Source organism: Drosophila miranda, chromosome XR (assembly GCF_003369915.1).
Source record: "Drosophila miranda strain MSH22 chromosome XR, D.miranda_PacBio2.1, whole genome shotgun sequence".
Taxonomy (NCBI): Eukaryota; Metazoa; Arthropoda; class Insecta; order Diptera; family Drosophilidae; genus Drosophila; species Drosophila miranda.
Window position 1 is genome coordinate 23,143,051 of NC_046674.1, and position 25,664 is coordinate 23,168,714.

General features: G+C 44.0%; 4 protein-coding genes and 1 long non-coding RNA gene across 5 annotated transcripts; 1 reads left to right on the plus strand and 4 right to left on the minus strand.

Moving 5' to 3' along the window:
• The first annotated feature begins 1,110 nt into the window (after nucleotides 1-1,110).
• On the plus strand, nucleotides 1,111-23,010 carry LOC117186833. Its single transcript, XM_033388131.1, has 2 exons — nucleotides 1,111-2,821; nucleotides 22,701-23,010. Exons 1-2 carry the CDS (start codon nucleotides 2,305-2,307, stop codon nucleotides 22,946-22,948), a joined length of 765 nt encoding a protein of 254 aa, XP_033244022.1. The 5' UTR covers nucleotides 1,111-2,304; the 3' UTR covers nucleotides 22,949-23,010.
• LOC117186829 (serine/threonine-protein kinase polo-like) lies at nucleotides 4,427-7,180 on the minus strand. Its single transcript, XM_033388127.1, has 6 exons — nucleotides 7,069-7,180; nucleotides 6,772-6,951; nucleotides 6,187-6,411; nucleotides 5,336-6,115; nucleotides 4,846-5,274; nucleotides 4,427-4,776 (listed from the first exon to the last, which is right to left on the minus strand). The coding sequence occupies exons 2-6, from the start codon at nucleotides 6,868-6,870 to the stop codon at nucleotides 4,582-4,584; spliced, it is 1,728 nt and encodes a 575-aa protein (XP_033244018.1). The 5' UTR covers nucleotides 6,871-6,951; nucleotides 7,069-7,180; the 3' UTR covers nucleotides 4,427-4,581.
• LOC117186830 (serine/threonine-protein kinase polo-like) lies at nucleotides 8,871-11,603 on the minus strand. The gene is made up of 6 exons (XM_033388128.1): nucleotides 11,513-11,603; nucleotides 11,216-11,395; nucleotides 10,631-10,855; nucleotides 9,780-10,559; nucleotides 9,290-9,718; nucleotides 8,871-9,220 (listed from the first exon to the last, which is right to left on the minus strand). Exons 2-6 carry the CDS (start codon nucleotides 11,312-11,314, stop codon nucleotides 9,026-9,028), a joined length of 1,728 nt encoding a protein of 575 aa, XP_033244019.1. The 5' UTR covers nucleotides 11,315-11,395; nucleotides 11,513-11,603; the 3' UTR covers nucleotides 8,871-9,025.
• On the minus strand, nucleotides 14,503-17,228 carry LOC117186831 (serine/threonine-protein kinase polo-like). The gene is made up of 6 exons (XM_033388129.1): nucleotides 17,144-17,228; nucleotides 16,847-17,026; nucleotides 16,262-16,486; nucleotides 15,412-16,191; nucleotides 14,922-15,350; nucleotides 14,503-14,852 (listed from the first exon to the last, which is right to left on the minus strand). The coding sequence occupies exons 2-6, from the start codon at nucleotides 16,943-16,945 to the stop codon at nucleotides 14,658-14,660; spliced, it is 1,728 nt and encodes a 575-aa protein (XP_033244020.1). The 5' UTR covers nucleotides 16,946-17,026; nucleotides 17,144-17,228; the 3' UTR covers nucleotides 14,503-14,657.
• A 1,780-nt stretch (nucleotides 23,011-24,790) lies between the features above and the next one.
• LOC117186835 lies at nucleotides 24,791-24,948 on the minus strand. The gene is made up of 2 exons (XR_004471712.1): nucleotides 24,916-24,948; nucleotides 24,791-24,847 (listed from the first exon to the last, which is right to left on the minus strand). It is a non-coding gene; the product is annotated as an uncharacterized LOC117186835 (long non-coding RNA).
• Between the last annotated feature and the right edge of the window lie 716 nt (nucleotides 24,949-25,664).

Here is a 25,664-nt window from a genome sequence, read left to right on the forward strand (position 1 = left end):
TATACTGCGGGAAAAAACACTGTATTTAAAGTCTTTTTTTTATATCCGATCTTTCTCTATACCTCCAAAAAAAAAATTACCACGATACTTACACCTGAACTGCGATAAATTGTTTCAAGTTTCCTAATTCGTGAGTCAGCCGAAACAATAGAAATCAGCCACACCAAACACGGATAACGTGCAGCTTCCACGCATCAGCATCCCAAAGTTTGATGGGGATCTATTAAAGTGGACCCAGTTCTTCGATCTGTTCTCATGCATGGTGCATGAGACCAACATGCCTACGGTGAAAAAGATGTGGTATCTTAAAACCACCGTTACCGGCGAGGCAGAAAGATTGATTCGACATATCGATCTAAAGGAAGAAAATTATGAAGCCGCTTGGGAAATACTAGTTGACGCATACAACAATCCCAGAGATGTTTCGAACACGGTACTGAACCGCTTCCTCAATCACCAAACAATTAATGACGATCCCAAGTCATTAAAAGAGTTGTATATAACAACCATAGAATCCCTTGCATCACTAAAGGGATTGGGCATCAATATATCTACATGGGATCCGATATTGATTGCCACCCTTCAGCCCTGGGGGAGTCGTTGGAAACCGCAACAAAAAGATTCCTAGCGTTGGAGCGGCGAAGCTCACCAGAAACTTGGAAGAGTTATGTGGACTTCATGGAAGAGTATGAAGGACTAGGACATATGAAGATGGTGCCAGCATCAAAAGTTCCCAAAAAGGCACTACTTCATTCCACATCATTGTGTACTCAAACCTGAAAGCACCACCACAAAGCTTCGGGTAGTATTCGATGCCTCATGCAAATCAACAAGCGGGAAATCTTTGAACGACATTCTGCAGGCTGGACCCACCGTTCAGAGCGAACTTATGTCCATTCTGCTACGATTTCGAATTCATAAGTACGTATTCACAGCGGACATAGAAAAGATGTACCGGCAAGTGTGGATGAACCCGGAGGATCAATTCTATCAGATGATAGTCTGGAGAAACAATCCATCCGAAGAGATCAGGTACTATCGCCTGAAAACAGTAACATATGGGACAACAGCTGCTCCGTTCCTAGCAACGAAATGTCTGGATCATTTGACAATACAATACAAAGACAGACTACCAGTAGGATCAACAACATTAAAAACCGATTTCTATGTTGACGACTGTCTAACTGGAGCAAACACGATTCCAGAGGCAATTCATGTTCGACAAGAACTAAATAAAATATTGCTACCGTCCGGATTCAAATTGCGCAAGTGGTGCTCCAACAATGAGCAACTTCTCCAAGGAATCCCCAAAGAGGATACTGTAACCGATGTAAAACTAGGAGAGACACTAGAGCACTACAGCGTGAAAACTCTGGGTCTCATCTGGATGCCGAAGAAGGATACATTGTGTGGACGAACACAGAAAAGCCAGGCTACACGCATCACCAAACGGGTGGTATGTTCCGAACTGGCCCAAAACTTTGACCCACTAGGACTCTTTGCACCGGTGGTAGTAAAGGCAAAAATCTTCATGCAACAACTTTGGGAGCTCAAACTGGATTGGGATGACGAATTACCATTACAACACCAAACCGAATGGAAAGAATACCGGGACGACTTACAAACATTGAACAAAATGCAAGTTCCCCGGCATATCTACGATGGTAAAACTCCAGTTACCCAAGAACACCATACGTTTGTAGATGCATCAGAACGAGCATATGGCGCAGCTGTATATGTACGCGCTACATACAAAAACAACCAAGTGTCAGTAAGACTGCTCTGTTCGAAATCACGTGTGGCGCCGACAGCCAAACAATCGCTACCACGGTTAGAACTGAGTGCTGCAGTCCTCGGTGCCGAGCTCACAAACCGAGTCCGACAGGATCCGACATTAACACGGTTTCAGGATGGTGTTGGAGTGATTCCACCGTTGTGTTATCCTGGATAAACGCATCGTCATCAACATACCATACCTTTGTGGCAAATCGAATAGCCAAAATCCAGGCATTAACAAACCAGTCACAATGGCGTCACGTGTCATCGGCCAACAACGCAGCCGATGTCCTGTCGAGAGGAATCGCAGCGAGCAGACTGGCAGATCACAATCTGTGGTTATATGGACCATTATTCCTGCACGGATCTCGAGACAACTGGACGAAGGCACCCAACATAGAACCCAGCAATCTTGAGAGAAAAGCTAAACATGTAAGCTTGCCAATCACACCTAGCGCACTTGGGGACGAATTATATACTTGCAGACATAGCAACTCGTTTCACAAACTGCAACGCATTGTGGCATATATGTTACGCTTCTGCTACAAAACCAACAGAGCGAACACCACGACGCTCTGCGCAGAAGAACTGACTCACGCCCGCACTATAATCCTGCGAACCATACAACAAGTCGAGTTTACAGCAGAGTTAAAACAGTTCCAACGCTATAAGACTGTGGATAGAAAGAGCTCGATCATATCGTTATCTCCCTTCCTAGGAGACGATGGCCTCATCCGAGTTGGTGGTAGACTTGAAGAAGCTCTACTTCCATACAACGCAAAACACCCAGTTTTGCTGCCTTACAATGACCCAATCGTCAAAATGATCTTGCGGGAGCTACATGAGGAGAACATGCATTGTGGTGCTCAAGCATTAAGGGCAATCGCAAGACAACAATATTGGATTATCAATGACAAGACAATGGCTAGAAGCATCATCCACAGCTGTGTTAGATGCACCAAGGCTAGACCAAAGCTGATGCACCAGATCATGGGCAATCTCCCAGCACAACGAGTCACACAAGCACGCCCGTTTCTTAATGCAGGCGTCGACTACTGTGGACCAATCTCGATCCACCATAAGATCCGAGGGAAAAGACCAGGGAAAAGGCATACATCGCCGTGTTCTGCTGCTTTTCCACAAAGGCAGTACACCTGGAGCTGGTAAGCGACCTGACCACAGATGCATTCTTGGCCGCCCTGCGTCGATTCTTAAGCAGACGTGGGAAGTGCCAAACTATTCATTGCGACAATGCAACGAACTTTGTGGGTGCAAACAACCAGCTTAAAGAATTAGAAGACTCTATATTCAGCTCAAAGGCAAGTGCTCTGATCACGAATCATTGCAACAAAAAACAAGTGGATTTTAAATTCATTCCTCCCAGGGCTCCATCGTTTGGCGGCCTCTGGGAAGCGGCGGTAAAATCAGCAAAAAAGCTGTTGATAACAACCACCAACACAGCCTCATTGACATTTGAAGAACTAAACACAGTGATAATCGAAATTAAAGCAATTCTCAATTCTCGACCCATCACTCCAATGTCAAATGATCCCACTGATACAACAGCGCTCACCCCAGGACACTTCTTGATTGGTGAACCATTGACAACGCCTCCTGACGTCAATACTGATCAACAAGGAAGAACATTGGTCAAGCGCTGGGAATTGGTATCGCGCCTAAAGCATTCATTCTGGAAACAATGGTCTACAGAATACCTCCAAGAATTGCAAGCTCGGCATAAATGGAAGACCGCTTCACCAAACGTACCTGAAGGATTATTAGTTTTGGTTAAGGAAGACAACCTTCCTGTAATGAAGTGGCCAATGGGTCGCATCATTAAGACATATCCTGGACAGGACAACCACGTACGAGTGGTTGACGTTAAGACAGCATCTGGCGTATACAAGCGCCCTATCACTCGTCTAGCGCCGCTCTTTCCAGAAGATGTGGCAATCAAACGTTCCCACAACGTGATCAAAGACACCACGGAGATTGATGAGCCACCCACACAGCGAACAACAAAATTGTCACCTACATTAACATCAACAGATGGGCAACCTGACGTATACTGCGGGAAAAAACACTGTATTTAAAGTCTTTTTTTTATATCCGATCTTTCTCTATACCTCCAAAAAAAAAATTACCACGATACTTACACCGGAACTGCGATAAATTGTTTCAAGTTTCCTAATTCGTGCGTCAGCCGAAACAATAGAAATTTGGCCGACGGTACTCAGAAAACAGAAATATAATACATAAGACATTCCTAGAATCAATTTGAGACGTAAAATCTTCCAATTTGAATAATTTGAGAAGCATTGTATTTATTACTACAGTGGTTCAAATTTTATTAGCTTAGGTAAAAATACAAAAGAAATGTTTACTCCCAAACCGCAGGGTTCTAATAGTTAACATCCATGTTTTGTTTGTTGTTTTTTCTACACAAATGTTCGAATTGTTGAAATGATGCGTGGGCGATCGATGATAACTTGTAATTTCTAAAAGTATACATTTATTTTTATTTATTAATAATTTCTTTCGATATTCGTGTACGAAAATATTTGAACAGATATAAACGTTAAACAGGGAACTAAAGTGGAATGCAAAACCAAACGAAAAAAAAAACGTTAAACAGTAAATACAAATTTGGACAGAAACTACGATTGTGGGAAAGAATTGGCGTGGGAACAGATGAATGGTTAGGTTGGGTTGGCTAAGGCGTTCGTGATTTAGCTTAAACTAACATTTTGCCTTAGAATGATAGTCCGCTGGTAGGTTGTGGAGATGGTGAACATCATCCAACAATTAAACAAACATCTTCTCCAGCATTTTTCTAAGTTTTTCTTGGGCATAGCGTATCTTTTGATATAATTCTTTGGACACACCGTTCTCCACGATGGTCGAGAAGCGATATGTGCGGAAGTTCTTTTCGTGATCCATGTATGTAATGGCACTCATACGCGGACAAAGAATGAGCTTCATGTGATCCGAAAAATTAAGCTGAAATCAGGAATAGTTTTGGTTAATTTCTATAAGTCGGGAGAGCATTTACTAAATTTGTGTAGCTACCTGTACGGAACCGTTGGTAAGATGCATGACCACAGCACACGTTGTGCGGAACCAGGAGTGCAAATGGGGCATACGCGATATCTGATCACTCTCAATGTTCACATTATTGGCTCCAGCCTTCACGAGATGCTCGATCATGTAACGCTTGAAGTAGGAAAGCAGCTTCATCTTTTTATCAAGTGTCTTGCAGTAATCGGTCGTAGTCATGTAGCTCTCCTTTCCGTCCTTGTCTATGAAGTGGACGTTGATCTGGTTCGGAAGCAGAATCAATTTGGTTGTGTCGTTGAACATAACGCCAATGCCCTCATCACAGAGCTGATAACCGAAGCCGTATTTTTCACTGTAGTCGACCCATTTGGATATCCAGAAGAGCGGCTGTGCTGCAGGATCGGTATTCTCATCCTCGAGATTGCCTTGCAGTATGCGCGGCTGTAAGCACGAGATGATTAATAATTATTTAACAGATACAATCACTGCAATGATTACAAACCTTGTTGTTGATCAGATTGGTGAGCTGCTGGTGCAAGCTCTCAATGTCGCTGCGGTAGTCTTCGTTGTGGCGGCACACCTGGGCCGAGGCAGTGATGGCGTCGTGCAAGTTGGTCTTGAGGAATGTTGACTCCAGACGAGTATCATCCCTAATGCCGTTCATCTCCATCAGCGGCTTGCGATGAATGGAGTCTTCAATGGTGTCGTTGATGCCAATTCGCGGAGCCATAGTTAGGCAAGAGCTTGGCAAGAACGTTGGCACCTTCGAGCCCTTCAGGAAGTCGTAGTTCAGCAACTGGCCAATTGCTGGGCGGCTCTCAGGGTTCGGCTGGAGCATGGAGATCACCATATCAGCAGCAGGTTTTCTCAAGTAGCTTGGCACTCTGTACTCGCACTTCTTGATCTTTGAATAAGTGTCCTTCAGCGTTTTGGTCTCAAACGGGGGTTGGCCTACCAACAGAGTGTACATGACGCAGCCAATGGACCATATGTCCACTTCGAACGAATGCCCCTTTTTGGTGAGAATTTCTGGGGCAATGTAGTTTGGGGTGCCGCACAGAGTCTTCTTGCGTTCGCCCTCATATTCGATGCGAGTGGCTAGGCCAAAGTCGCCAATCTTCACGTGCAGCATATCGTTTAAGAACAGGTTTCCTAGCTTCAAGTCGCGATGGATAATGCGGTTGTCGTGCAGATACTTGACGCCTTGGATGATCTGGTAAATGTAGTAGCGGCACTCGAACTCCGTGATGCTTTTCCGGCGCTTGTGCAGCTCCATCATCGACTGAGTGGCAAAAAGGCGGGATCCATTAGTTCGGAAGAACGCATGCTATGCTGAATTTCCGGCGTACTTACCCGCTTCTTGCAAAGCTCCAGGACAATGTAAATGTTCTGGACATCCTCGAAATAGCTATGGAACTTCACTATGTTGGGATGATTGAGACTACGATGAATGGTAATCTCCTGAGCGGTCTTCTCCTTCAGGTTGTGCTTGATCATCAGCTTCTTTGATACGATTTTGCCGGCAAAAACATCGTCGGTCTCCACATCGATGATTTCGTAGCACTTGGCAAAGCCGCCCTACACAAGCAATTGCAAAACATCTCATTATAGCCACAATTTTTTACTAAATAATTGTAAATTGAATGCGACGCGACAAAAAAAAAAGAATGTACGTTTGCATGCATGTATGTGGCTGGGCCGTCACTTCTTTGACAACTCTACCAGGCACACACACGCACGCGTTCACACATAAAACAGTGGAAGGGTGCCAAAGGAAACTGAGGCGAAAATAGATGTAAGCCGCATGCTTGTATGTGTTGGTTTGCATGCCCTTACATACATATGTGTATGCCCAGCGCTGTGAGGCTGCGCAGAGTTGTTAAAATGTGCATGAGGATTCCCTAGAACACAATGATCCACTTCTGGGGCAAGTCTTACCTTTCCAAAGAAGCGCATACGCTTATACGTCCTGCGTTGATTGGAGTCGAAGAGACGATCCGGTATATCTGTGCTTTTATCCTCCGGTTTTGCGGCCATTTTGCTCTGATGTCCCTTTGCCTTGGCGTTCACTCGAAACACAAAAAACTTCCTCGCCTTCGCGTTGATGCAAAATCCGCTCTGTACACACCACGTCCAGTTAAATGCGTTCCCAAAGAAACAATTTAAGATTAATGCAAATGCCAAGACACAAATGATCACTCGCAGACTATGCCTATGCCCACCGACACCACTCACAATTCACAGTTCACGAAAAATAGCCACAAAGCGGAGAACGCGCCGAAACCGTTCGATTTAAATGCCAATGAAAATTAGTGATGTGCGCTGTACATAAATCGAGCTATAATAAATTTTAGTAGATGAATTTTTATATACTTGTGAGACTGATAAGTCAACGCAACTAGTTTTCTGAAATCAGAGCACTCTATTTCTCTATTCAGTTGCAGAAATATGCTTAAGTAATAGTTTATAATACCCGTCGGCATAACACAGTGGCACCGTGACACAGTGTTCTATTTAACATGTAATATAATACCTCACGACAACACACTGGCCACTGCAGTGAGTTCTGCTGACAATGCACTCTCTCCGCAGATGGCAAAGACAGCGGGGCAGTTGCTGACCATCAAAATATCGCAATTGCCCACCAGACACTAAAATTATCCATAATACACAAAACATATATTTTACAGACTCAGCACTTTTGTACCTTTTATCACCTATAAATAAGAATCAGTTTTATCAATAAAATCAGTATCAGAAACAGTACCATAACTGCCTGTCACTCATCTTCCATCGCAATCATCAGAGGCTGTCGCCGTGTCTTCAGACCCTCCCTTGCGCACCGTAGGATACCCACTCCGCAGTCCAACTGGTTCAAGTTCTAGTTGCGACGACCAAACTGTAGACGGTTTATGTACCGTATGCAACCCAGCAACCCACTGATACAACAGCGCTCACCCCAGGACACTTCTTGATTGGTGAACCATTGACAACGCCTCCTGACGTCAATACTGATCAACAAGGAAGAACATTGGTCAAGCGCTGGGAATTGGTATCGCGCCTAAGGCATTCATTCTGGAAACAATGGTCTACAGAATACCTCCAAGAATCGCAAGCTCGGCATAAATGGAAGACCGCTTCACCAAACGTACCTGAAGGATTATTAGTTTTGGTTAAGGAAGACAACCTTCCTGTAATGAAGTGGCCAATGGGTCGCATCATTAAGACATATCCTGGACAGGACAACCACGTACGAGTGGTTGACGTTAAGACAGCATCTGGCGTATACAAGCGCCCTATCACTCGTCTAGCGCCGCTCTTTCCAGAAGATGTGGCAATCAAACGTTCCCACAACGTGATCAAAGACACCACGGAGATTGATGAGCCACCCACACAGCGAACAACAAAATTGTCACCTACATTAACATCAACAGATAGGCAACCTGACGTATACTGCGGGAAAAAACACTGTATTTAAAGTCTTTTTTTTTATATCCGATCTTTCTCTATACCTCCAAAAAAAAAATTACCACGATACTTACACCTGAACTGCGATAAATTGTTTCAAGTTTCCTAATTCGTGCGTCAGCCGAAACAATAGAAATTTGGCCGACGGTACTCAGAAAACAGAAATATAATACATAAGACATTCCTAGAATCAATTTGAGACGTAAAATCTTCCAATTTGAATAATTTGAGAAGCATTGTATTTATTACTACAGTGGTTCAAATTTTATTAGCTTAGGTAAAAATACAAAAGAAATGTTTACTCCCAAACCGCAGGGTTCTAATAGTTAACATCCATGTTTTGTTTGCTGTTTTTTCTACACAAATGTTCGAATTGTTGAAATGATGCGTGGGCGATCGATGATAACTTGTAATTTCTAAAAGTATACATTTATTTTTATTTATTAATAATTTCTTTCGATATTCGTGTACGAAAATATTTGAACAGATATAAACGTTAAACAGGGAACTAAAGTGGAATGCAAAACCAAACGAAAAAAAAAAACGTTAAACAGTAAATACAAATTTGGACAGAAACTACGATTGTGGGAAAGAATTGGCGTGGGAACAGATGAATGGTTAGGTTGGGTTGGCTAAGGCGTTCGTGATTTAGCTTAAACTAACATTTTGCCTTAGAATGATAGTCCGCTGGTAGGTTGTGGAGATGGTGAACATCATCCAACAATTAAACAAACATCTTCTCCAGCATTTTTCTAAGTTTTTCTTGGGCATAGCGTATCTTTTGATATAATTCTTTGGACACACCGTTCTCCACGATGGTCGAGAAGCGATATGTGCGGAAGTTCTTCTCGTGATCCATGTATGTAATGGCACTCATACGCGGACAAAGAATGAGCTTCATGTGATCCGAAAAATTAAGCTGAAATCAGGAATAGTTTTGGTTAATTTCTATAAGTCGGGAGAGCATTTACTAAATTTGTGTAGCTACCTGTACGGAACCGTTGGTAAGATGCATGACCACAGCACACGTTGTGCGGAACCAGGAGTGCAAATGGGGCATACGCGATATCTGATCACTCTCAATGTTCACATTATTGGCTCCAGCCTTCACGAGATGCTCGATCATGTAACGCTTGAAGTAGGAAAGCAGCTTCATCTTTTTATCAAGCGTCTTGCAGTAATCGGTCGTAGTCATGTAGCTCTCCTTTCCGTCCTTGTCTATGAAGTGGACGTTGATCTGGTTCGGAAGCAGAATCAATTTGGTTGTGTCGTTGAACATAACGCCAATGCCCTCATCACAGAGCTGATAACCGAAGCCGTATTTTTCACTGTAGTCGACCCATTTGGATATCCAGAAGAGCGGCTGTGCTGCAGGATCGGTATTCTCATCCTCGAGATTGCCTTGCAGTATGCGCGGCTGTAAGCACGAGATGATTAATAATTATTTAACAGATACAATCACTGCAATGATTACAAACCTTGTTGTTGATCAGATTGGTGAGCTGCTGGTGCAAGCTCTCAATGTCGCTGCGGTAGTCTTCGTTGTGGCGGCACACCTGGGCCGAGGCAGTGATGGCGTCGTGCAAGTTGGTATTGAGGAATGTTGACTCCAGACGAGTATCATCCCTAATGCCGTTCATCTCCATCAGCGGCTTGCGATGAATGGAGTCTTCAATGGTGTCGTTGATGCCAATTCGCGGAGCCATAGTTAGGCAAGAGCTTGGCAAGAACGTTGGCACCTTCGAGCCCTTCAGGAAGTCGTAGTTCAGCAACTGGCCAATTGCTGGGCGGCTCTCAGGGTTCGGCTGGAGCATGGAGATCACCATATCAGCAGCAGGTTTTCTCAAGTAGCTTGGCACTCTGTACTCGCACTTCTTGATCTTTGAATAAGTGTCCTTCAGCGTTTTGGTCTCAAACGGGGGTTGGCCTACCAACAGAGTGTACATGACGCAGCCAATGGACCATATGTCCACTTCGAACGAATGCCCCTTTTTGGTGAGAATTTCTGGGGCAATGTAGTTTGGGGTGCCGCACAGAGTCTTCTTGCGTTCGCCCTCATATTCGATGCGAGTGGCTAGGCCAAAGTCGCCAATCTTCACGTGCAGCATATCGTTTAAGAACAGGTTTCCTAGCTTCAAGTCGCGATGGATAATGCGGTTGTCGTGCAGATACTTGACGCCTTGGATGATCTGGTAAATGTAGTAGCGGCACTCGAACTCCGTGATGCTTTTCCGGCGCTTGTGCAGCTCCATCATCGACTGAGTGGCAAAAAGGCGGGATCCATTAGTTCGGAAGAACGCATGCTATGCTGAATTTCCGGCGTACTTACCCGCTTCTTGCAAAGCTCCAGGACAATGTAAATGTTCTGGACATCCTCGAAATAGCTATGGAACTTCACTATGTTGGGATGATTGAGACTACGATGAATGGTAATCTCCTGAGCGGTCTTCTCCTTCAGGTTGTGCTTGATCATCAGCTTCTTTGATACGATTTTGCCGGCAAAAACATCGTCGGTCTCCACATCGATGATTTCGTAGCACTTGGCAAAGCCGCCCTACACAAGCAATTGCAAAACATCTCATTATAGCCACAATTTTTTACTAAATAATTGTAAATTGAATGCGACGCGACAAAAAAAAAAGAATGTACGTTTGCATGCATGTATGTGGCTGGGCCGTCACTTCTTTGACAACTCTACCAGGCACACACACGCACGCGTTCACACATAAAACAGTGGAAGGGTGCCAAAGGAAACTGAGGCGAAAATAGATGTAAGCCGCATGCTTGTATGTGTTGGTTTGCATGCCCTTACATACATATGTGTATGCCCAGCGCTGTGAGGCTGCGCAGAGTTGTTAAAATGTGCATGAGGATTCCCTAGAACACAATGATCCACTTCTGGGGCAAGTCTTACCTTTCCAAAGAAGCGCATACGCTTATACGTCCTGCGTTGATTGGAGTCGAAGAGACGATCCGGTATATCTGTGCTTTTATCCTCCGGTTTTGCGGCCATTTTGCTCTGATGTCCCTTTGCCTTGGCGTTCACTCGAAACACAAAAAACTTCCTCGCCTTCGCGTTGATGCAAAATCCGCTCTGTACACACCACGTCCAGTTAAATGCGTTCCCAAAGAAACAATTTAAGATTAATGCAAATGCCAAGACACAAATGATCACTCGCAGACTATGCCTATGCCCACCGACACCACTCACAATTCACAGTTCACGAAAAATAGCCACAAAGCGGAGAACGCGCCGAAACCGTTCGATTTAAATGCCAATGAAAATTAGTGGTGTGCGCTGTACATAAATCGAGCTATAATAAATTTTAGTAGATGAATTTTTATATACTTGTGAGACTGATAAGTCAACGCAACTAGTTTTCTGAAATCAGAGCACTCTATTTCTCTATTCAGTTGCAGAAATATGCTTAAGTAATAGTTTATAATACCCGTCGGCATAACACAGTGGCACCGTGACACAGTGTTCTATTTAACATGTAATATAATACCTCACGACAACACACTGGCCACTGCAGTGAGTTCTGCTGACAATGCACTCTCTCCGCAGATGGCAAAGACAGCGGGGCAGTTGCTGACCATCAAAATATCGCAATTGCCCACCAGACACTAAAATTATCCATAATACACAAAACATATATTTTACAGACTCAGCACTTTTGTACCTTTTATCACCTATAAATAAGAATCAGTTTTATCAATAAAATCAGTATCAGAAACAGTACCATAACTGCCTGTCACTCATCTTCCATCGCAATCATCAGAGGCTGTCGCCGTGTCTTCAGACCCTCCCTTGCGCACCGTAGGATACCCACTCCGCAGTCCAACTGGTTCAAGTTCTAGTTGCGACGACCAAACTGTAGACGGTTTATGTACCGTATGCAACCCAGCAACCCACTGATACAACAGCGCTCACCCCAGGACACTTCTTGATTGGTGAACCATTGACAACGCCTCCTGACGTCAATACTGATCAACAAGGAAGAACATTGGTCAAGCGCTGGGAATTGGTATCGCGCCTAAAGCATTCATTCTGGAAACAATGGTCTACAGAATACCTCCAAGAATTGCAAGCTCGGCATAAATGGAAGACCGCTTCACCAAACGTACCTGAAGGATTATTAGTTTTGGTTAAGGAAGACAACCTTCCTGTAATGAAGTGGCCAATGGGTCGCATCATTAAGACATATCCTGGACAGGACAACCACGTACGAGTGGTTGACGTTAAGACAGCATCTGGCGTATACAAGCGCCCTATCACTCGTCTAGCGCCGCTCTTTCCAGAAGATGTGGCAATCAAACGTTCCCACAACGTGATCAGTGACACCACGGAGATTGATGAGCCACCCACACAGCAAACAACAAAATTGTCACCTACATTAACATCAACAGATGGGCAACCTGACGTATACTACGGGAAAAAACACTGTATTTAAAGTCTTTTTATACCCGATACTCAAAATGAGTATTGGGGTATATTAGATTTGTGGTAAAAGTGGATGTGTGTAACGTCTAGAAGGAATCGTTTGCGACCCCATAAAGTATATATATTCTTGATCAGCATCAATAGCCGAGTCGATTGAGCCCTGTCCGTCCGTCCGTCCGTCCGTCCGTCCGACCGTCCGTCCGTCCGTCCGTCCGACCGTCCGTCCGTCCGTCCGTCCGTCCGTCCATCCGTCTGTCCGTCCGTCCGTCCGTCCGTCCGTCCGTCCCCTTCAGCGCCTAGTGCTCAAAGACTATAAGAGCTAGAGCAACGATGTTTTGGATCCAGACTTCTGTGATATGTCACTGCTACAAAAATATTTCAAAACTTCGCCCCACCCACTTCCGCCCCCACAAAGGATGAAAATCTGTGGCATCCACAATTTTAAAGATACGATAAAACCAAAAATGCAAAATCGTAGAGGATGACTATATGTTCTAGAGTGTAAAATCTCAACCAGATCGTAAAATTATTATAGCCAGAATCAAGAAAACAATTTCATTCTTTCTCGCTCGGTCTCTCTCTAACACACAGGTTTCATGGTCGGCTTTGCCAATTGCAAAATATGAGTTCAAGGATCTCAGAACCTATAAGAGCCAGAGCAACCAAATTTGGTATCCACACTCCTGTGATATCTGACCTTGACCGTTTCTTGTCCAAATTTCGCCACACCCCCTTCCGCCCCCGCAAAGGACGAAAATCTGGGGCATCCACAAATCTCAGAGACTATTAAGGCTAGAGTAACCAAATTTGGTATCCGCTTTTCTGTTACATCTCACTATAAAACGTATATCTCAGAATTTCGCCCCACCCCCTTCCGCCCCAACAAAAAACGAAAATCTGTTGCATCCACAATATTGCACATTCGAGAAAACTAAAAACGCAGAATCATAGATAACGACTATATCTATCAGATTGCTGAATCTGGATCAGATCGGATCATTTTTGTAGCCAAAAGCAAGAAATCAATTTGCAGTGGCCACGCAGCGCCCGACGTCACGCTCAGACTGATTTTCTGTCTCTCTCGCACGCACTCCTTGTCGTGTGGTTCAATATTAGCGGCGTCTGCCGCAGGAGAGCCATACTGACTTAGTATCGGGTATAACTGTATAGTTGCGGTGTACGCAGCAACTCACAACGTTCTCCCTCGTTTTTATATCCGATCTTTCTCTATACCTCCAAAAAAAAAATTACCACGATACTTACACCTGAACTGCGATAAATTGTTTCAAGTTTCCTAATTCGTGCGTCAGCCGAAACAATAGAAATTTGGCCGACGGTACTCAGAAAACAGAAATATAATACATAAGACATTCCTAGAATCAATTTGAGACGTAAAATCTTCCAATTTGAATAATTTGAGAAGCATTGTATTTATTACTACAGTGGTTCAAATTTTATTAGCTTAGGTAAAAATACAAAAGAAATGTTTACTCCCAAACCGCAGGGTTCTAATAGTTAACATCCATGTTTTGTTTGTTGTTTTTTCTACACAAATGTTCGAATTGTTGAAATGATGCGTGGGCGATCGAGGATTACTTGTAATTTCTAAAAGTATACATTTATTTTTATTTATTAATAATTTCTTTCGATATTCGTGTACGAAAATATTTGAACAGATATAAACGTTAAACAGGGAACTAAAGTGGAATGCAAAACCAAACGAAAAAAAAAACGTTAAACAGTAAATACAAATTTGGACAGAAACTACGATTGTGGGAAAGAATTGGCGTGGGAACAGATGAATGGTTAGGTTGGGTTGGCTAAGGCGTTCGTGATTTAGCTTAAACTAACATTTTGCCTTAGAATGATAGTCCGCTGGTAGGTTGTGGAGATGGTGAACATCATCCAACAATTAAACAAACATCTTCTCCAGCATTTTTCTAAGTTTTTCTTGGGCATAGCGTATCTTTTGATATAATTCTTTGGACACACCGTTCTCCACGATGGTCGAGAAGCGATATGTGCGGAAGTTCTTTTCGTGATCCATGTATGTAATGGCACTCATACGCGGACAAAGAATGAGCTTCATGTGATCCGAAAAATTAAGCTGAAATCAGGAATAGTTTTGGTTAATTTCTATAAGTCGGGAGAGCATTTACTAAATTTGTGTAGCTACCTGTACGGAACCGTTGGTAAGATGCATGACCACAGCACACGTTGTGCGGAACCAGGAGTGCAAATGGGGCATACGCGATATCTGATCACTCTCAATGTTCACATTATTGGCTCCAGCCTTCACGAGATGCTCGATCATGTAACGCTTGAAGTAGGAAAGCAGCTTCATCTTTTTATCAAGTGTCTTGCAGTAATCGGTCGTAGTCATGTAGCTCTCCTTTCCGTCCTTGTCTATGAAGTGGACGTTGATCTGGTTCGGAAGCAGAATCAATTTGGTTGTGTCGTTGAACATAACGCCAATGCCCTCATCACAGAGCTGATAACCGAAGCCGTATTTTTCACTGTAGTCGACCCATTTGGATATCCAGAAGAGCGGCTGTGCTGCAGGATCGGTATTCTCATCCTCGAGATTGCCTTGCAGTATGCGCGGCTGTAAGCACGAGATGATTAATAATTATTTAACAGATACAATCACTGCAATGATTACAAACCTTGTTGTTGATCAGATTGGTGAGCTGCTGGTGCAAGCTCTCAATGTCGCTGCGGTAGTCTTCGTTGTGGCGGCACACCTGGGCCGAGGCAGTGATGGCGTCGTGCAAGTTGGTATTGAGGAATGTTGACTCCAGACGAGTATCATCCCTAATGCCGTTCATCTCCATCAGCGGCTTGCGATGAATGGAGTCTTCAATGGTGTCGTTGATGCCAATTCGCGGAGCCATAGTTAGGCAAGAGCTTGGCAAGAACGTTGGCACCTTCGAGCCCTTCAGGAAGTCGTAGTTCAGCAACTGGCCAATTGCTGGGCGGCTCTCAGGGTTCGGCTGGAGCATGGAGATCACCATATCAGCAGCAGGTTTTCTCAAGTAGCTTGGCACTCTGTACTCGCACTTCTTGATCTTTGAATAAGTGTCCTTCAGCGTTTTGGTCTCAAACGGGTGTTGGCCTACCAACAGAGTGTACATGACGCAGCCAATGGACCATATGTCCACTTCGAACGAATGCCCCTTTTTGGTGAGAATTTCCGGGGCAATGTAGTTTGGGGTGCCGCACAGAGTCTTCTTGCGTTCGCCCTCATATTCGATGCGAGTGGCTAGGCCAAAGTCGCCAATCTTTACGTGCAGCATATCGTTCAAGAACAGGTTTCCTAGCTTCAAGTCGCGATGGATAATGCGGTTGTCGTGCAGATACTTGACGCCTTGGATGATCTGGTAAATGTAGTAGCGGCACTCGAACTCCGTGATGCTTTTCCGGCGCTTGTGCAGCTCCATCATCGACTGAGTGCAAAAAGGCGGGATCCATTAGTTCGGAAGAACGCATGCTATGCTGAATTTCCGGCGTACTTACCCGCTTCTTGCAAAGCTCCAGGACAATGTAAATGTTCTGGACATCCTCGAAATAGCTATGGAACTTCACTATGTTGGGATGATTGAGACTACGATGAATGGTAATCTCCTGAGCGGTCTTCTCCTTCTGGTTGTGCTTGATCATCAGCTTCTTTGATACGATTTTGCCGGCAAAAACATCGTCGGTCTTCACATCGATGATTTCGTAGCACTTGGCAAAGCCGCCCTGCACAAGCAATTGCAAAACATCTCATTATAGCCACAATTTTTTACTAAATAATTGTAAATTGAATGCGACGCGCCAAAAAAAAAAGAATGTACGTTTGCATGCATGTATGTGGCTGGGCCGTCACTTCTTTGACAACTCTACCAGGCACACACACGCACGCGTTCACACATAAAACAGTGGAAGGGTGCCAAAGGAAACTGAGGCGAAAATAGATGTAAGCCGCATGCTTGTATGTGTTGGTTTGCATGCCCTTACATACATATGTGTATGCCCAGCGCTGTGAGGCTGCGCAGAGTTGTTAAAATGTGCATGAGGATTCCCTAGAACACAATGATCCACTTCTGGGGCAAGTCTTACCTTTCCAAAGAAGCGCATACGCTTATACGTCCTGCGTTGATTGGAGTCGAAGAGACGATCCGGTATATCTGTGCTTTTATCCTCCGGTTTTGCGGCCATTTTGCTCTGATGTCCCTTTGCCTTGGCGTTCACTCGAAACACAAAAAACTTCCTCGCCTTCGCGTTGATGCAAAATCCGCTCTGTACACACCACGTCCAGTTAAATGCGTTCCCAAAGAAACAATTTAAGATTAATGCAAATGCCAAGACACAAATGATCACTCGCAGACTATGGCTATGCCCACCGACACCACTCACAATTCACAGTTCACGAAAAATAGCCACAAAGCGGAGAACGCGCCGAAACCGTTCGATTTAAATGCCAATGAAAATTAGTGGTGTGCGCTGTACATAGATCGAGCTATAATAAATTTTAGTAGATAAATTTTTATATACTTGTGAGACTGATAAGTCAACGCAACTACTTTTCTGAAATCAGAGCACTCTATTTTGTTCAGTTGCAGAAATATGCTTAAGTAATAGTTTATAATACCCGTCGGCATAACACAGTGGCACCGTAACACAGTGTTCTATTTAACATGTAATATAATACCTCACGACAACACACTGGCCACTGCAGTGAGTTCTGCTGACAATGCACTCTCTCCGCAGATGGCAAAGACAGCGGGGCAGTTGCTGACCATCAAAATATCGCAATTGCCCACCAGACACTAAAATTATCCATAATACACAAAACATATATTTTACAGACTCAGCACTTTTGTACCTTTTATCACCTATAAATAAGAATCAGTTTTATCAATAAAATCAGTATCAGAAACAGTACCATAAATGCCTGTCACTCATCTTCCATCGCAATCATCAGAGGCTGTCGCCGTGTCTTCAGACCCTCCCTTGCGCACCGTAGGATACCCACTCCGCAGTCCAACTGGTTCAAGTTCTAGTTGCGACGACCAAACTGTAGACGGTTTATGTACCGTATGCAACCCAGCTTCCTACACACACACACACATTAACATTTGGTGACCCCGACCTTGGTCATCCTTTCAAACTGTCAGACAAGCTACAGTGAAAGGATTCGATCTGGACATCAGATTGAAGCAGTCAACAGGACATCTTCAATAAAAATTTGGCATCAGGCCATACACTTACGGTAGCATCTCCTACCAATAAGTATCACTTTGGCAAATCTGACATATTCAGGTTATCAGCCAACAGAAAAACAGCTATAGAATTCGATTACCACCAAGGTAATCAATTTTTGTTGTTCCGTGCGTTCCATAGATTGGAAACAGCACAAATCCTTCCATCCAACACATCACCTGTACTATTACCTTTCTGACCGACAACGGTTGCGATTCGGAGCGTATCCAGCTGCAAAGCAAATAAAACACTCCCAACGGGTCAGAAGTAATAGGTACAAACAGATAGAATGGATACACATATGGAGGCAGAAGCTGCCGCTACATGGGCAATGGATGTGCAGCAAGAGATTGGTGAGGAAATATCGAGGTGCATTCGGAACTTTAAAAAAGATTCCCAAGAACGAAAGCAAACGGCCTCTTATTTTCAAGCCAAAATATCAGCACTCGAAAATGCGTGGAATCGCTTCAACAAAAACGACTCCAAACTTCGCGATACAGACAAAACGGATGAATACGTTAAATTCCGTGAAGACTTACGTACAACATGTAAGCAATACATTACGATTTTTACCGAATGCATGGATAAGCTATCACAGACGTCTAGTGCTCGTGGGGAAAGTCAAATCGTCCCTAAAGAAAAGCATGAGAAACCTTCAGTAGGTCCCAAAGAAAGCGATCTGATCCAGCAGTCCTCGAAGGATTACAGCAAACTGCTTTCACTATGTCGCCGACAAAAGGCCATAGTAGAGTCCGTTAAACGCAATCTGAAACAACTTTCAGAGGCGGAAGGACGCACATCAAGTGATTTGATAAAATCACTATGGACTCAAGCGCAGGAAGTCCACTTCACAATTCATGAGGAATACGAGGACCCAGTGGAAGGAGGATATGACATGGAATCCTACCTAACACTGGAAAGTAAGGTCCAAAGAGCATTGGCAAAATCAGCCACACCAAACACGGATAACGTGCAGCTTCCACGCATCAGCATCCCAAAGTTTGATGGGGATCTATTAAAGTGGACCCAGTTCTTCGGTGCCTACTTTGAAAAAGATGTGGTATCTTAAAACCACCGTTACCGGCGAGGCAGAAAGATTGATTCGACATATCGATCTAAAGGAAGAAAATTATGAAGCCGCTTGGGAAATACTAGTTGACGCATACAACAATCCCAGAGATGTTTCGAACACGGTACTGAACCGCTTCCTCAATCACCAAACAATTAATGACGATCCCAAGTCATTAAAAGAGTTGTATATAACAACCATAGAAAGGGATTGGGCATCAATATATCTACATGGGATCCGATATTGATTGCCATTATCAGAAACAAACTGGATGTAACAAGTAAGGCCTTGTATGAGCAATCATTGGGAAGCTCAAAGGACATCCAGGCGCTGGATACGATGCTTCAGTTCTTGGAGCAAAGAATTCGGGTTCTAGGAACCAGTAAGAAGCCACCAGCAGCAAGGAGAGAGCCAAAAGGCACGACATGTGCATCAGCAAACACAGGGAGAGCGCGAGCACCCTTATGCACATTCTGCAAGAAAGCAAGCCATTGGCTCTACGGATGCGAAGAATTTCGCTCCAAATCTCCATCAGAACGACTAAATTGGGTACAAAAACAAAAAATGTGCGTTAATTGTTTTAGAACAAATCACAAAACAAACGCATGCCCTGGTCGAAACTGCTTCAAGTGTGACAAGAAGCACAACACGATGCTACATTTGGAAACATCATCAGGCGCAGCTACAGAATCAAGAGGCCTGACGGTTGGTGCAGCAAGTAACAATAGTTACAATCTTCTGGCCACAGCAAAGGTGGCAGTAGAAGCCAACAACGGGCAGGTTGCTAATTTCAGAGCACTGCTAGATTCAGGATCACAGATAAACTTCATCTCTGAACGAATGGCATCAATGTTGTCACTCAAACTAAAAGACACAACATTACGGATCGAAGGAATTGGAGGTCAATCAAAGACCAGCAGAGCACGAGTAAATGTGCTCATGAAATCCCTTCACAATGGTTTTACGCAAAGAATTTAAGCTTTCGTATTACCACAGATAATAGCTGATCAACCAGCTCAGGCACTCGATTCAGAGAGCTTAAACGTACCAAGCAAGATCTCACTGGCAGATCCAAACTTCCATAAGCCAGGCAAAATCGACATGCTAATCGGAGCCGAGCATTACTACTCGCTGCTGCTACCAGATCAACAGCAGCTAAGGACAGGAGGCCCGTTGCTACAAAACACGAAACTGGGATGGATTGTGGCAGGAAAAGTCAAATCTGCCCACAATTCCTCACCCATTTGTGCAACGGGAGTAAACGAGCTCATGGAAAGATTCTGGACTCTGGACAATCTAGAGACGGAAGACAAACCACGCACTCCAGTGGAAGCACGGTGCGAAGCTCATTTTATAGAAAATCTTCAGACAGCTTCAGACGGCCGTTTTATTGTAAAGCTCCCATTTTCCGAACACCCTTCAGCCCTGGGGGAGTCGTTGGAAATCGCAACAAAAAGATTCCTAGCGTTGGAGCGGCGAAGCTCACCAGAAACTTGGAAGAGTTATGTGGACTACATGGAAGAGTATGAAGGACTAGGACATATGAAGATGGTGCCAGCATCAAAAGTTCCCAAAAGGCACTACTTCATTCCACATCATTGTGTACTCAAACCTGAAAGCACCACCACAAAGCTTCGGGTAGTATTCGATGCCTCATGCAAATCAACAAGCGGGAAATCTTTGAACGACATTCTGCAGGCTGGACCCACCGTTCAGAGCGAACTTATGTCCATTCTGCTACGATTTCGAATTCATAAGTACGTATTCACAGCGGACATAGAAAAGATGTACCGGCAAGTGTGGATGAACCCGGAGGATCAATTCCATCAGATGATAGTCTGGAGAAACAATCCATCCGAAGAGATCAGGTACTATCGCCTGAAAACAGTAACATATGGGACAACAGCTGCTCCGTTCCTAGCAACGAAATGTCTGGATCATTTGGCAATACAATACAAAGACAGACTACCAGTAGGATCAACAACATTAAAAACCGATTTCTATGTTGACGACTGTCTAACTGGAGCAAACACGATTCCAGAGGCAATTCATGTTCGACAAGAACTAAATAAGATATTGCTACCGTCCGGATTCAAATTGCGCAAGTGGTGCTCCAACAATGAGCAACTTCTCCAAGGAATCCCCAAAGAGGATACTGTAACCGATGTAAAACTAGGAGAGACACTAGAGCACTACAGCGTGAAAACTCTGGGTCTCATCTGGATGCCGAAGAAGGATACATTGTGTGGACGAACACAGAAAAGCCAGGCTACACGCATCACCAACCGGGTGGTATGTTCCGAACTGGCCCAAATCTTTGACCCACTAGGACTCTTTGCACCGGTGGTAGTAAAGGCAAAAATCTTCATGCAACAACTTTGGGAGCTCAAACTGGATTGGGATGACGAATTACCAATACAACACCAAACCGAATGGAAAGAATACCGGGACGACTTACAAACATTGAACAAAATGCAAGTTCCCCGGCATATCTACGATGGTAAAACTCCAGTTACCCAAGAACTCCATACGTTTGTAGATGCATCAGAACGAGCATATGGCGCAGCTGTATATGTACGCGCTACATACAAAAACAACCAAGTGTCAGACTGCTCTGTTCGAAATCACGTGTGGCGCCGACAGCCAAACAATCGCTACCACGGTTAGAACTTTGTGCTGCAGTCCTCGGTGCCGAGCTCACAAACCGAGTCCGACAGGATCTGCACATGGACATTAACACGGTTTCAGGATGGTGTTGGAGTGATTCCACCGTTGTGTTATCCTGGATAAACGCATCGTCATCAACATACCATACCTTTGTGGCAAATCGAATAGCCAAAATCCAGGCATTAACAAACCAGTCACAATGGCGTCACGTGTCATCGGCCAACAACGCAGCCGATGTCCTGTCGAGAGGAATCGCAGCAGGCAGACTGGCAGATCACAATCTGTGGTTATATGGACCATTATTCCTGCACGGATCTCGAGACAACTGGACGAAGGCACCCAACATAGAACCCAGTAATCTTGAGAGAAAAGCTAAACATGTAAGCTTGCCAATCACACCTAGCGCACTTGGGGACGAATTATATACTTGCAGACATAGCAACTCGTTTCACAAACTGCAACGCATTGTGGCATATATGTTACGCTTCTGCTACAAAACCAACAGAGCGAACACCACGACGCTCTGCGCAGAAGAACTGACTCACGCCCGCACTATAATCCTGCGAACCATACAACAAGTCGAGTTTACAGCAGAGTTAAAACAGTTCCAAAGCTATAAGACTGTGGATAGAAAGAGCTCGATCATATCGTTATCTCCCTTCCTAGGAGACGATGAGCTCATCCGAGTTGGTGGTAGACTTGAAGAAGCTCTACTTCCATACAACGCAAAACACCCAGTTTTGCTGCCTTACAATGACCCAATCGTCAAAATGATCTTGCGGGAGCTACATGAGAAGAACATGTATTGTGGTGCTCCAGCATTAAGGGCAATCGCAAGACAACAATATTGGATTATCAATGACAAGACAATGGCTAGAAGCATCATCCACAGCTGTGTTAGATGCACCAAGGCTAGACCAAAGCTGATGCACCAGATCATGGGCAATCTCCCAGCGCAACGAGTCACACATGCAGGCGTCGACTACTGTGGACCAATCTCGATCCACCATAAGATCCGAGGGAAAAGACCAGATAAGGCATACATCGCCGTGTTCTGCTGCTTTTCCACAAAGGCAGTACACCTGGAGCTGGTAAGCGACCTGACCACAGATGCATTCTTGGCCGCCCTGCGTCGATTCTTAAGCAGACGTGGGAAGTGCCAAACTATTCATTGCGACAATGCAACGAACTTTGTGGGTGCAAACAACCAGCTTAAAGAATAAGAAGACTCTATATTCAGCTCAAAGGCAAGTGCTCTGATCACGAATCATTGCAACAAAAAACAAGTGGATTTTACGTAAAATCTTCCAATTTGAATAATTGAGAAGCATTGTATTTATTACTACAGTGGTTCAAATTTTATTAGCTTAGGTAAAATACAAAAGAAATGTTTACTCCCAAACCGCAGGGTTCTTATAGTTAACATCCATGTTTTGTTTGTTGTTATACCGATACTCAAAATGAGTATTGGGGTATATTAGATTTGTGGTAAAAGTGGATGTGTGTAACGTCCAGAAGGAATCGTTTCCGACCCCATAAAGTATATATATTCTGGATCAGCATCAATAGCCGAGTCGATTGAGCCCTGTCTGTCTGTCTGTCTGTCCGTCTGTCCGTCTGTCCGTCCGTCCGTCTGTCCGTCCCCTTCAGCGCCTAGTGCTCAAAGACTATAAGAGCTAGAGCAACGATGTTTTGGATCCAGACTTCTGTGATATGTCACTGCTACAAAAATATTTCAAAACTTCGCCCCACCCACTTCCGCCCCCACAAAGGATGAAAATCTGTGGCATCCACAATTTTAAAGATATGAAAAAAACCAAAAACGTAGAATTGTAGAGAATGACCATATCTTTAAGACTGCAGAATCTGAATTGGATCGTATTATTATTATAGCCAGCATCAAGAAAACAAATTCATTTTTCTCGCCCTGTCTCTCTCTAACACACACGTAGCATAGGCGGCTTTGCTTAGAGTAAAACATTAGCGCCTAGATCTCAGAGACTATAAAAGCTAGAGCAACCAAATTTGGTATCCACACTCCTAATATATCGGACCGAGCCGAGTTTGTTTCAAAATTTCGCCACACCCCCTTCCGCCCCGCAAAGGACGAAAATCTGGGATATTCAAAAATCTCAGAGACTATTAAGGCTAGAGTAACCAAATTGTTATCCGCACTCCTGTTAGATCTTACTATAAAACGTGTATCTCAAAATTTCGCCTTACCCCCTTCCGCCCACACAAAGGACGAAAATCTGTTGCATCCACAATATTGCACATTCGAGAAAACTAAAAACGCAGAATCATAGATAATGACCATATCTATCAGATTGCTGAATCTGGATCAGATCGGATCATTTTTATACCCAAAAGGAACAAATCAATTTGCACTGGCTACGCAGCGCCGACATCACGCTCAGACTGATTTCTGTCTCTCTCGCACGCACTCTTTGTCGTGTCGTTCAATATAGCGGCGTCTGCCGGAGGAGAGCCATACTGACTTAGTATCGGGTATAACCGTAGAGTTGCGGTGTCCGCAGCAACTCACAACGTTCCCCCTCGTTTTTTCTACACAAATGTTCGAATTGTTGAAATGATGCGTGGCGATCGAGGATTACTTGTAATTTCTAAAAGTATACATTTATTTTTATTTATTAATAATTTCTTTCGATATTCGTGTACGAAAATATTTGAACAGATATAAACGTTAAACAGGGAACTAAAATGGAATGCAAAACCAAACAAAAAAAAAAACGTTAACAGTAAATACAAATTTGGACAGAAACTACGATTGTGGGAAAGAATTGGCGTGGGAACAGATGAATGGTTAGGTTGGGTTGGCTAAGGCGTTCGTTATTTAGCTTAAACTAACATTTGCCTTAGAATGATAGTCCGCTGGTAGGTTGTGGAGATGGTGAACATCATCCAACAATTAAACAAACATCTTCTCCAGCATTTTCTAAGTTTTTCTTGGCATAGCGTATCTTTTGATATAATTCTTTGGACACACCGTTCTCCACGATGGTCGAGAAGCGATATGTGCGGAAGTTCTTCTCGTGATCCATGTATGTAATGGCACTCATACGCGGACAAAGAATGAGCTTCATGTGATCCGAAAAATTAAGCTGAAATCAGGAATAGTTTGGTTAATTTCTATAAGTCGGGAGAGCGTTTACTAAATTTGTGTAGCTACCTGTACGGAAACCGTTGGTAAGATGCATGACCACACACACGTTGTGCGGAACCAGGAGTGCAAATGGGCATACGCGATATCTGATCACTCTCAATGTTCACATTATGGCTCCAGCCTTCACGAGATGCTCGATCATGTAACGCTTGAAGTAGGAAAGCAGCTTCATCTTTTTATCAAGTGTCTTGCAGTAATCGGTCGTAGTCATGTAGCTCTCCTTTCCGTCCTTGTCTATGAAGTGGACGTTGATCTGGTTCGGAAGCAGAATCAATTTGGTTGTGTCGTTGAACATAACGCCAATGCCCTCATCACAGAGCTGATAACCGAAGCCGTATTTTCACTGTAGTCGACCCATTTGGATATCCAGAAGAGCGCTGTGCTGCAGGATCGGTATTCTCATCTCGAGATTGCCTTGCAGTATGCGCGGCTGTAAGCACGAGATGATTAATAATTAATTTTAACAGATACAATCACTGCAATGATTACAAACCTTGTTGTTGATCAGATTGGTGAGCTGCTGGTGCAAGCTCTCAATGTCGCTGCGGTAGTCTTCGTTGTGCGCACACCTGGGCCGAGCAGTGATGCGTCGTGCAAGTTGTATTGAGGAATTTGACTCCAGACGAGTATCATCCCTAATGCGTTCATCTCCATCAGCGGCTTGCGATGAATGGAGTCTTCAATGGTGTCGTTGATGCCAATCGCGGAGCCATAGTTAGGCAAGAGCTTGGCAAGAACGTTGGCACCTTCGAGCC